Source organism: Accipiter gentilis, chromosome 34 (genome assembly GCF_929443795.1).
Source record: "Accipiter gentilis chromosome 34, bAccGen1.1, whole genome shotgun sequence".
Classification (NCBI taxonomy): Eukaryota; Metazoa; Chordata; class Aves; order Accipitriformes; family Accipitridae; genus Astur; species Astur gentilis.
The window spans coordinates 16,492,862-16,505,364 of NC_064913.1; the positions used below are offsets into that span (position 1 = coordinate 16,492,862).

Sequence of the window (12,503 nt, forward strand, 5' to 3'; positions counted from 1 at the left end):
GGGAGGAACAAAAACACCCCTGGGCACCCTGTGTGCCTGAAGCAGTACCTGTTTTTTCCAGCCCTGTTTGCTCCACACCCTGTTTTCCCATTCAGATCAAACAAGCACTCCAAAACCTGCAGGACTGCTTTCATGGTTTTGCAATCAGCTGGGCACAATCCCAGCTGGAGGGTGTTTTAGGGCAGGTTCCCAAGATGCAGTATCTCACAAAATCGGCGTTTCTGTTTTCCCCCCTCCTGGGGCAGGCAGGGGTGCTCAGAGCAGTCTCAGTTGCTCTTGCGGCTCAGGATTTCACCCCTCCTGGGAAGCAGCGCCGAGGATGTCCTCAGAGGAAGAGCGTTGCTCTCCTCGAAGACATTTACCGAAGCCTTGCGCAAAGCAGATGGCAACACAGCGGGAGGAGAGTCGTGCTGCGGATTTCCAGGGAGATCTTTGTTCCCTGGGCCTGCACGGAGGAGACGTGGTCTGGCTCAAGGCAGGGCTGGAGGAGCTGGGAGGCATCTCTGTTCCTCTTTCTATGTTTAACTGTGCTGCAGCCACCACGGCATCAGCCCTACTGGAAAGGGTCCGGCAGCGTCCCCTTCCAACACCTGCCACGGCAAAGGGCCAGCACGTGAGTCATGGGGCACCCAAGGCTCTATGTCCAACCGACCCACCCTCCCCAGAGCGAGCACAACCAGGGCATCAACCCTCTCCCTCCTGCACCTCCACAGGGTTCTTCCTCCCCCTCCAGCTTGGGTTTTCCATGCATGGGTATCGGTGTGCAAGTGGAAGCAAGGCATTGGAGAATGAGAGGCATGGTTTTACATGAACTTAATTAACCCAAATAAACACCACTGCAGTAACCAGCCCCTTCAAAGTACCCTGGCTAAATAGTACTACAGCTCATGAAAGAAATTTCAACGAGCCAGCCCCTGTTGATTTGGAAAGATGTTCCTTTGCGAGGCTGAGTCATAAAGAGGATTGAGAAACTCTGCAACCAGTGATTAAACAGCTAGAAAGATCTGCCAGTGCGAAAGCGTGCCAAAAATTGTCATGCTGTACGCTACCTTCTATTTCAATGATTTGCTTTGGGTAAAAGGTTTCATTTGTTTCATTTGTCTGAGTATGATGCAGTTCAAATTTCAGATCCTCTCCTCTCTTACTCACAGCAACATTCAATTCTGTTGATCTTGTACTTCATCAGCTGTGTGGGAAGGTAACTGAACTTTCTGTCTAATGGCAGAAGATGCTTCAATTGTTTCTTTGGATTCCAATTAGGAAAGGCCTTAAATTAAACACTAGGGATATAAAAAAAAATTGAGACAGCTTAGAAAACTCTGGAAAAATAGTCAAGGGATAATAGTTGCCATGGCAATGCTTCTCTGTTTTCTCTTGGGATAACAGAAGTATGTGCTGAAGAAGACACTTCCCCAATGCACACCTCACTTGGACCCAAGCCCACTTAGCTGCCAAGTCCGGGCACGGGCAGGGTGGGTGGTGCAGCTGCCCACGCAGCACAGGCGAGAGCTCTGCTGCCCCCCCCCCCCCAAACCAGGACCCCCAGTGTCAGGTCACGGTGCCGATGTCACACCGCACACCCAAAGCCACGCTGTCACCCAAGTCACGACGCAGGTCAGGGTGCTGCAGTGCAGGGCTGAGGACCTGCTTTTCCACACCAGCTGCCTCTTGATGGCTTCATAGCTCCCGAGCATCTCTGCTGCTTCTTGGTCCCACAGAGCCAGCGGGGTTGGTGAGAGGCTCGGAGCTCACGATGTCCAGTGGCATCGGCTTGTGGGATCCCGGAGAGGGAGAAAGGCCACGGCACTTGTAAGTCCATACTGCAGGCCAGGATGCAGGGGATGTAACACAGGAGACACTGGCCTGATCCTGTGCTTGGTATGTGGCAGTGGGTTGATACGTATGCATCAGAATCCAGATCCTCAAAGACACTGAAACACCTAAATCACCGTGGTTTCTTTCAGGATGTGGTTTCCGGGATCTTTCACTGCCATTTGTACTTTTGAAAAATCTGCTCCTAAAATTCAGGGTCATCAACCCAGTCTTCTCACTGGGACTGCACAGACGATATGCCTGAGGCTGTCCCGGGACCCTGGGCTGCTGATCAGCCAGACCTCACACTCAGTCTAAGAACAGTGCAGCTCCTTCCACCCCATTCCCTCAAGTTTCTCCTCACAGAAACGGGGGGTGGGCAGCAGTGAGGGGTAGGGAAGCGGCATGCACCCAACTCGTGCCTACCCATAGGGTCTGGATGTGGAATTAGACAGACAGCACCTTAGGAATCTAGCAGCATTTGCACTGACCCATCTTCTGCAGCAGCTCCCACAGAGGACTAGGAAAAAAGCATCTGCCATAGCTGAAACCTGTCCTGTGCAACAGATTCCGCTGAGAGCAAAGTAGAGATTATGAATGAGCTGACAAAACCAGCCTGCTGTTGGCATAGGCACCAAGCAGAGACAGAGTAGCTACGCTGAAAGTGTTTCATCCATTACTGTCAGAGAAGTCACTTTTACCACTGATCCTGCTCCAATAAATCATGTTGCCAAGCAGTTTTATAGAGGCGTTATACATCCAAAGCTACTTATGGTCCCGTTAAAAGAGATGCATTTCTTTTTTAGCTCAGTGTGGCTGAAATGCTGTCACAGAAAAAAGAGAGTTGCTGCTCAGAGTGCTATTGTAAAAGAGGTATTATTGTAATTACAGCAGGAGGGACGATGTGAGCTAGGAGCAACCATCTTTTTCCCCCGTCCCATTGCCTTTGGGCAGCCTTGCAAAGCTGAAAATTTGCTACCACAAGCACAATAGCTGCTCACACACCCTTTGCCATGGTGATTGATGAAAATGGGGAAATAATGATGTTACTTCCCCATTCACCATAAATCACCCATCCCCTCAAAGTGACTAGAGTATTATAAGCCTGGCCAGATTTATATGGACAACTTAACCAATTAGCTCTTTTATAAAGGCTGTCGTCTTCTTAATGCAGTGTTAGATATATTTAGGCATGTGTCTACAAAAGAAAGTATTTCTCTCCGAAGCTAACAAAGCTCTCATTCTAGCAGACTTAAAATGTCAGTCTGCAAATGTTCACCCTGTGGCTGTGTTTGCATTAGCAAGTTATTCAGTGACGGCAGAAGCCAACCTATAGATGAAAGCAGGGGGTCTGAAGGCACCTACATATACACCACATATATATGTAAGCATGTACTTATACATGAATGCATACATATACACATTTATACACACACACACATATATATATATATATATACATGGTTTGCCACGATTGAGGTCAGCAGGAAAACACTCACAGGTTATGTTACTAACAAGCGGAGTAGCTTAGGAAGCCGGTATATCCAGCACAGCTAAATCTACACGGCACGCGTGTAATTTCCATCAAGATTATGCTTTTGAATTTGGCTCTGTTTAAACATTGCCTTTCCTGTGGCTGGCCCTATCGCCATCACACTGCTGCTTTGCAAAGCACTGGGAGGGACCCACCCAGCTGCTAATTAGCAGCAAGGCCACTCCTGTCCCTGGAAAGCAGAGATAATTCCCAAGGCCATTACCCTGCTGAGCCATCCGGCCCAGCAGGCAGCGTAGGCAGCCGTGGAAATGCTCCGCTTCACCGCTGAGCGAGGCAATGGGAGAGGGCCCACGGGCAGCGATGCAGCCTGCGCTGCACCCACCCACTGCATCCCAACAACGCAGCAAGGCAGCCGCCGACAGCACCGAGGTGCCTCGCAAGGAAGAAACGTCTGCCTTCCAGTTTCCCCTGCACTGTTGTCTTAAATCCACACACAACAGTTAATGTCATGACACCCTGTTGAACATCAGAAAAGCACCGAAATGTCCCCGTTTCAGCGTTTGCTTGAGACAGAAAAGGGCACTGCACAGGCACAGAAGAATTGTCGTCTTTAAATTGTCTCTAGGTAATTTGCTGCAGTATTGTCCCTTGGAGAACAAATACTGGAACTGGCAGAGAAAAAGCTTCTTTTTTTTTTAACATCAGTTCAGGAGTCAATTGCATGCAGGGGAGCAGCTGTGACCGTGCTGGCCTCGGGTCAAAATCCAGAGCGCACCTCTGACTCCTGGCCCCAGCACAAAGGGGTTGCTGGAAACCCTCTAATGTCAACGGCAAGTCTGGCTGTCCAAACGGACATGCACTTGCAGTGACAGAGGTGGATCAAAAAGCTTTCTGATCCAGCTGCCTACAGAGCAGAGAGACAACCTGCTGGAAACCCTCAGCCAAAGAGTATTTCTGCCCTTCCACATGCAAGGAACTCCTTGCCATAGGAGGAAAGGATGCCACAGATAGTAAGTTCACCTTAAGTCTAAAAAGCAACTGGACAAATGCATGGGATAAAGTTTATCTGGGTCCACCAAGCACAATAACAAAAATGCCTGAGGCAGACCGTACTAGAGACAGGGAAATATTTAGAGGAGGTATCAGCCCACAGTTGCGTTGATCCTGTAATCGGTCTCAGGTGTCCACTACTGTCCATCCCTGGCAGCAGGGCACCGACCTAGATGAACCTCAACATGACAGTATGTCTAACATTTCCAGATAGTAGGTCGTGTTGAAAATCAGTCATGAATATTTGCCTGAAAACTGTCTGTGAACCCCAGCCACAGGAACACCCAAGTAAGCACACAGTTTTCCTCAGGTGAGCAAGCCCCCTAGTTTCTACATTAACACAAATTCATCAGTCAAAGCCTCTCAGTGGCCAGAACCAACAAAGGAGGAGATTGCTCCGTCAGCTCCCATCTCACACAGTCAGATAATGCAGGGCCACAGCAGGGTACCTAAAATGCCAGTTTACTGGAAAAAGCATTATGACTATTTTTGGATGCTGCGACATGATTAGTACCCCAAACAGAAAGATAAACTGGCAACCTAAAGTCTTTCAAGTCAACAAATATCTGAGCTCACAAAGTCAACGATCAGCACAGAAATTGTAAATCACAATATTATTATTTTTTTATTTATTTAAAACCTTTAGAAAATGCAGACAGAACAACAGGCACCTTTGTGTGTACAGAAAAGGCAATTCGGTTCGCATAAGCTTTTGATATCAATTAACACCGTCTATGAAACTGTACCCTGCCTACTGCACACAAAAGGCCAGTAACAGGGCTGCACAGGCAGAGCGTACAGACATGATTGCTCTCGCTGTTGGGTCAGAAGCTCCTGCTCTCTGTTCAGAGTGTATGCATGTTATGAAAAAAAACCCAACCATGCTGCTGAGATGTGCAGCTCTGTTCATACCAGGTTTATTATTGGTCTTCCTAACATCTGAGATTTCACAGCAGAAATTTTGAGAAATTTCAGGATTTTGATCATTGCAGGACATTCACCACCAGCAGGCAGAAAGGACTGTATGGTCTACACACAAGTTCCAAAATGGACCTGGGAATTCATAAACCAGGCAGCACTGTGCCCCTCCATTCCACACCCCCACAGGTAAAAGTAATCTGGGACATGAATAGGTCCCTTTGGATTCAGGGACAGCCTTAGAAGGGCCTTTGGTCCTTAAAAAACTCCTTCAAAAGCCTAAATCTTTGTCTGCCTTGATTTCCCTTTTGATTCCTCCTCCCCTGCACTGCAATCACTAACTGCAGCCAATAGCTTTTCCCTTGGGTTTTTTTGAAAATTAAATGATACCTGCTCTTTTTACCCATCCTGACTACCTGCTTTTGCACACAGGTGACTGAAACTCTCTCGTGATGTTCACAGCAAAGCTCTTATATGGCTCAGCAAGAAAGAAAAGGAAAGCACATCAGAACCTCAGGTTTTCTCCTTTTACTGCCGAGATTTGTTCTCAGAAAGCAGGTGCATGTCAAACAGCTCGACTGGCCAGAACATGGGATGCCACCTAACAAATCTCTCTTTCAGCTCCAGGGTGAAAATGGCTTTTTGGAAAGTACCTGAACTTTGGGGCACTAAAGCATCAGAGGAGCACACGTCTTTTAGTGGAGGTAACGAATTATACAGGCACCCACAGTAGCATGGTGCGTGAGCATTCCCACTGTGGGCATCCTGCTGCCTCCCTGGCAGAGCCAACAGCTGAAATGCTGATTTGATGCCTAAGAGTTAAACATCACCAGTCTTCCTAAAACAAGACCCACCCTTACTACTGTATCTGAAGTTTCCAAAAGGCTACTCATTATCTGACGTAAATCTCTCTCTCGAGAACAGCCAGGTTTTCCTCCTCCTTTAAAGATGACAGTTGCTTTGAGTAGACCTTCAGAAACTAACACCATTTAAGAAGAGAGGTTTTTTTAAAGATCTGCATCTACAGTAGTTCCCCTAGGTGCTCACCACTCTTCAAATGCACAATCAGATCACAAGTAATAGGCACCCACTTTTTTCACAGCCTGTATTTTTCTAATTCAATTAGATGACCACACACATCCAGCTTTGGCCCTTGTGTAGGCTAGTTTTAAAGAAACATTACAGAAAAGTAACAGGAAGGCGAGGAGATGTTCTTGGGGTCTCCACGTCACATTGTCCAGCTGCTAGCTGAAACCAGGACATAACACACCCCAAAATGTCTCACCTGAAACAGAAGTATAGCTGCACACAGAAACCTGGATCTTCCTCTAAATGCCATTTCTCAGGCAGGTGACAAGCGTTGCTCTCCTGCATGCTATGACTCAATGTAAAGGATGCTTATTTTCACTGCGCTGTGTTGGTAGCAATGCCCATGTCCCTTTAGACTGGTATGGCACAGATAAAAGCAGCATTTTACAGCTGCCGCAAGCTCAAGAAGATAAAAAAGTCCCTGTATGCACTTCTGTCGTGTTCCCCTGCCTGCTTCAGGTGAGACTAATACTCTGCCAGCACTTGGACGTGACTCCTGTCAGGCACCTCTCTTGCTAATTAAGTACTTTTGGCTGTCTCAGCATTGAACTCCGGGAGCACAAGAGAGATAGATAAGAGCAAGCCACGGAGAGATCACAAGAGTCTGTGTGCTTGAGGACCTAGTCCGGAACGAAGGAGCAGGACCGTCGAGGGGGTCTGCAGTGTTCTTCTAAAGTGGTTGGTCCATAAAGGACCGAGGCATAGGTGTGGAGGAAGGGAATGATGGTTTTCTGCCTCTGCCAAATGATTAGTTTATTCTGAAGAGGACAGGAACATAGCGAGGGGAGGTTATCAGTGCAAGCCAGCACCATGGGGAGCCAGATGCTCACTCTTTCACAAACCAGACCTCATTGCGTCGCCCATAAGGCTTCATAGGGGGGTCGTAACCATTGCAGAAGTAGAAATCCTTGCGGTATGCAGCTTCACTCCCCAGAGCAGCCTTCAGCTTGGCAGCATAGTTCACGTAATCCGTCTCTTTGGCATAGCCACCAAACTGCCTGCAAAGAAATCAAACACGGAGAGGTGCTGAGCAGTCCTGGCAAAGCACAGAAAGGAAGAGAGGGAGAACAATATATAGCCACAATATATTTAGCCATGCATTTTGGTCCAGGTGCCGCCAACGTGCACTCGTGCAGGCACTGTTCTTTGTGAATCAGCACACTTTGTCCATGATAGATTAAGTCTCAAGGGTTACACTGCCAGGGTGCAGTCATCCACTGGCAGACCGACATATATCAGTCAGCAGAACGGCCCTGCCCTTTGAATCGTTGCCATATCAGAGGAACAGCTTCCTAGAACACAAAGTTATCTCCAAGTCTGCTCAGCCCGCAGTCCTTACACCAATGCTGTCAACAGCCATGTTCACTGTGGTGTGAACAACCATCTGCTGGAAGCCAGATCACGAAGGGAAGCCAAACTCTAGCTAGCCCAAGGAAGAGGGGAGGTAGGAACAGAGATGTTAGCAATTACAGCTCACAAACAGCAATTTAAAAGGGCTGGGCTGGAATTGGTCTGGTTTATGTTGACCTCCCACCAACAGGAACTGTTTCCACATCAGCCCACACCTCACCACCCTGCCTCAGGGCCAAGGTTGGAGACAAACCAGGCTGTGTTTGCAGAAGTGACCCATGCGTGCAGCAAAGGCCAGGCAGCAGGCGCAGGCAAAGGGGGAGCCAGACAGTTTAGAATCAGCCAAAATAGTTCAAGCAAGGCAGCAGGGGAACATCCAAGGGGTTAAATACAAGGTGAAGAGCTTATTGCTATTGTGATACTAGTCTGAGTCCAGGTTGTCAGTCAACGGCCGATGACATTCAAAGGTGATTTGAAGCAACGCAATGGCTGCTTGTTTCCATGAAGGACTCTGCCATGAGTCCATCTAAATGAGGCTTCAGCTGACACCTGTAGTTTGATGTGAACCACATCGAAGGACATTCTTGATGACTAAGAATCATCTTGATCCCAGAAAGTGGGGAAAACAATAGTTTTCAGAGATTACAAATGACTCAGTACCTTTGTATTCACTGTCCCCTGGTCTCCACCCCCCCGCCCCCGCCCCGAGGTGAAACAAAAAGCCTTTCAGAGCTAACCTCCACACTTGTTTTCCCAGTGGAAAAAAATCTGTATTCCAAACCAGTGCAGCATGACCAATGATAAGAAATTACATAAAACACCTGTCTTCAGTCTAGAAAGACCCCTCCATCTCCTACCACATGCACCCCTTGTCCAGGAAATCACCTGTTAAAACCACCACTGCTCTTCAGAGCACACTATAGACCTCAGCACTTGGGACTGGAAATCCCAGGATGCGTTCCTTACGTGGAATAAATGGTCATCCCCTGTCTCTCTTCAATCTTAATGCTTTCATCGCTAGGACAAGGAGGGTTGGCTTGAAACTGGCTCGGGATCCGCAGAGACACCTTCACTTTCTGCTGTAAGGAGCCATCTTCAGCAGGAAAAGCAGTGATGGACACAGGAGCAGTCATGCCCATTCCAACCCCTGAAAGAGACGCACAGACATTACTACAGAAGTCTAGGCTCTCAGGAACTCACAGAATTAACAAGGGATTCACAAAAGCTAATTTTAGTTTAGGAAAACTCCCCACACTGAACTCCTGGTATAGTCAGTCAAGAGCGGGGTCCTCTGGGGCATGCGAAACAGCCACATTAGGCTTCTGCTTGGGCAAAACTTCTCACACCACTGATTACACAAGGGCCCTGGGAGATAAGGGCCCCAGGGGACCTCTGGATGGCTTTTATTAATGATCCTGGTTTTGCGGCTCTCAACCATATAGCTCATGCCACCGAGACACTCTGTTCTTCTGACAAATCACCTCTAACACAACAGGGTCTATAGCTCTGAGACAGGTTCGTGGCACATGTAAACCTACATCAGTATTTAAATTGTTATCACCTACACTTAGTGGTGACCCCATAGCCAATACTGGGTGACAGAAACTTTCTCCTAAACCCTTCCAAATGCTTCTGGACATGCTACAAGTTCTAGTGCCCCAAAACTCAGAGCTGTTACGGCTTTCAGCAGGGCTGGCCATGCTGTCCACCACTCCAGAAACGACATGCTGCTTTTCTGCTCATTACTGCCAAGAAGTACCACATGGCACTGAAGGACATTTTTCTTCCCTCTTCTTTCAGCAGTAGGGAACCTCCAAATCTCAGGATAAGGCGGACACAGAACCAGGTGAGATCAAGCCACCTTTCTCATTTATTTCGCTTTCATACCATACTTGTCTCTGTGGCACACATTACAGAAGGCACCCTTTCTCCTACAGCAACAGCGATCATCACCTTTCCAAAACAAGCTGCTGTAAACGCCATCTCCCTCTGCATCCAGCTCCTGCTCCCACAGAGACTATACAAGTCCCTCTACCAGACACCTGAGAAAGGTGTGCAAGCAAATGTACATGCCTCCGAACTACTCCGTGGTCTTCTCCTCCTGCTACGGATGATTGCCGATGCGCATACTTCAGTAAATTGAGAGTTAGAAGCAATCACCTGGAAGCACCGTTATAAAACACTACAAAGTACCATCAAAAGGCAACCTCGTTGTTCATTACCCTTTCACGAATAAAAATAGCCAGAGTATATGATAAGATATCAAGGTCATAAAAATTATTTCACTGCCTACAGGGGCACATCGCAGAACCGAAGCGCCCCAGATACCCTGGATTTCGTCTGCTACTGCTCACCCAGGGAACCGTGATAAGATACACATGTGCCTGTCCTCACGTTATCCCAGCTGCAAGGTAACGCGTTCCTGCTTAAACGAACCGCTTTTGAGACGTTACCCTGAAACGGAGATGGGTCAGGAGCGGACTCTCAGCATGAGTAGCCCGGGCGCGCTTTAACCTGCGGCAAGTTTATTTTTCCCAGCCAGGAGCCGTCCCCCATCACGGACCCCGGCGCCGGCAGCCGCGAGCCAGGCAGGCCCGCGGCGCCGCCGCCTCCGTCCACTTTTGGCTTTCCCCGAACCTCCGCCAGCGACGGTCAACGGCAAACCTCCGCCGAGCCCCGCGGGGCCGGGAGCACGTCTCACCCTTGTCGTTGGTTCCCCCGACGTACTTGAGGAGCTTGAGCACCCCTTCCTTCGAGGCCTCGTCGAACGGCTTCCCCGCCACCTCCACCGCCGCAAACCGCCCTCCCTCGCACGCCCTCTCCTCGTAGCCGAGCTGCTCCTGAGGAAGGAGACGGAGAAGCTGCCAGGCCCGGGCCCAGGCTGGGAGCAAAGGGCTGCCCCGAGGCCTCCCGCTCCCCCTCGCAGCGTCCCACCGGGCCCGGCTGGGGCAGAACCCCCCCGGGGGGAGGACCCAGACCCCGGCCCCCCGCCTCGCCACCCACCTTCTCCCCCTTGCTCAGCACCCGGTAGGGCCACGTCTCCACCGTGCTCAGCAGGGAGTTCTTGATCATGCCCAGCATGGTGCCGCTCGGCCCGGCCCGGCTTGGCTCGGCTCGGCTCGGCCCCGCTCGGCCCGGCCCGGCTTTTCTCGGCTCGGCCCGGCCCCGCTCGAGGTGGGAGGGCCCGGGGGGCGCCCCGCCGCCCGCAGCGCCGCGCACCGCCTCCAGGGGGCGCCCAAGGGCCGCCTGCGCCGCGGCGGGGGCCGGGGCGGGCGGGGGGCGGCGGGGCCGGGGGAGGGCGGCGAGGAGCGGGGGGGTGATACGGTGCGGGAGCAGGGGGGATGCATCGGGGGGAGGGGAAACCTGCGGGAGATGGGGTACAAGGGAGGGGGAGTACTGACAAAGGGGGCGATCTGTAGCGCGGAGGGGCGCAGCCCTCCCGAAGCTGCCAAATCGTAACTTTTTGTGTTTGTGGGGTTTTTAGTCAATGGAACCAAGGGGGGGGGGGGGGGGGGGGGTCACGGTTGTCTTCTAAGACGGCGCATTTAAGGCGGCGCTCCGTGGCGCTGTGGGTGCGGTGGGCTTTAGGCAAGGGGTAGCTGCTGGCAGGCGCCGCTGCGCTCTGCTCTGCCTCCGCTCCCCTCTGCGTGCGTTCGCAGCCCAACCGGCCAACTCCAATTAGAACTGCAGCCGGTCCCGTCCCAGAAATAGATGTAAATGGACAGCACAGGGGGCTGAGGGGGCCTGTATAGCTGGATGTATCTATGTGTACGGAGGACTTGGATCCTTCGCGATCACAAGTGGGTTTGAGTGGTATAAGCCACGTCAAAGGCCGAGTGCCAGCCAGAGAAAGTGCCTGGCCCAGGTCGTTTAAGAAGAGGGTAGCGGAGGCAGGAATCGGATCCCAGCCCCTGGGGCAGCCGCGGATCGGAGCGGCCTCCCCAGGCAGGCAAGGCAGAGGCACCTCGAGGTGCTGCTCAGCTGGACTCCTGCCTCCCCAAACAGAAGGCGGGTGGCGCAGAAGCGGGCCGATACGTAACTGCCCTATGCTCTTAAAGAGCAAAAAAGAAAATGATGAAAGAAATGTGGCATTAAAGCATTTCCATCTAGAGAGAGAGGGTTGTGCAAAGGGAAAGAAGTTAAGGCAGCCGGCCACAATCGTCTGATCAAACAGGCCGTGTTCAGGTCAGGGAGCAGGGCTGGAGCCTGACACGGACTTTCACAGAGCGAATGACAGGGGCTGCTATCAGTGGAGACAACGCCACAGATCTAGCCATTTATTAACCATTTATATTATTGGGTTTATTCACCATTATGCAAGAAATCGCAGAACTGTAATACACCTTGCATGCTGCAGCTTATTAGTTCTCTGAAAACAAATGGTGAGTTTCTCCACTGAGCTGAGGAGTTGTGCCAAAAATACCAACTTGCACGTATCAGCGTAGGAATACATGGACTGGGTCAGACCAGAGGTCCATCTCGCCCAGTTCTGCCTCGGGCAGAAACCAGTGGTGGACATGTAGGTAAAAAGTAAAAGCATGCAGTGATCTGGTCTGGCCTCGCACCTCCAGCCGTCTGTGACTGAGGGAAGGCTCATCTTTCTGTTTCAAGTAATCCTCAACTGATTTTACACAACTTCAGGTTGCTCATGCCTAAAACGTGAACGTGAAAAATGTCATTTTTGTTGTATTCTTCATCCAGATAGGCCAAACTGACCAGCAGTCCCTACAGCCCCAAGCAAAGTGTGTAAATCATGCCCTGGAGGGACCAGCACTCTGTGCACGGATGC

General features: G+C 50.5%; 1 protein-coding gene across 1 annotated transcript; it reads right to left on the bottom strand.

Annotated features, from left to right (window-relative positions):
- Positions 1 to 7,102: 7,102 nt before the first annotated feature.
- On the bottom strand, positions 7,103 to 10,852 carry HEBP1 (heme binding protein 1). The gene is made up of 4 exons (XM_049792118.1): positions 10,718 to 10,852; positions 10,416 to 10,554; positions 8,681 to 8,861; positions 7,103 to 7,362 (listed from the first exon to the last, which is right to left on the bottom strand). The coding sequence occupies exons 1-4, from the start codon at positions 10,793 to 10,795 to the stop codon at positions 7,191 to 7,193; spliced, it is 570 nt and encodes a 189-aa protein (XP_049648075.1). The 5' UTR covers positions 10,796 to 10,852; the 3' UTR covers positions 7,103 to 7,190.
- Between the last annotated feature and the right edge of the window lie 1,651 nt (positions 10,853 to 12,503).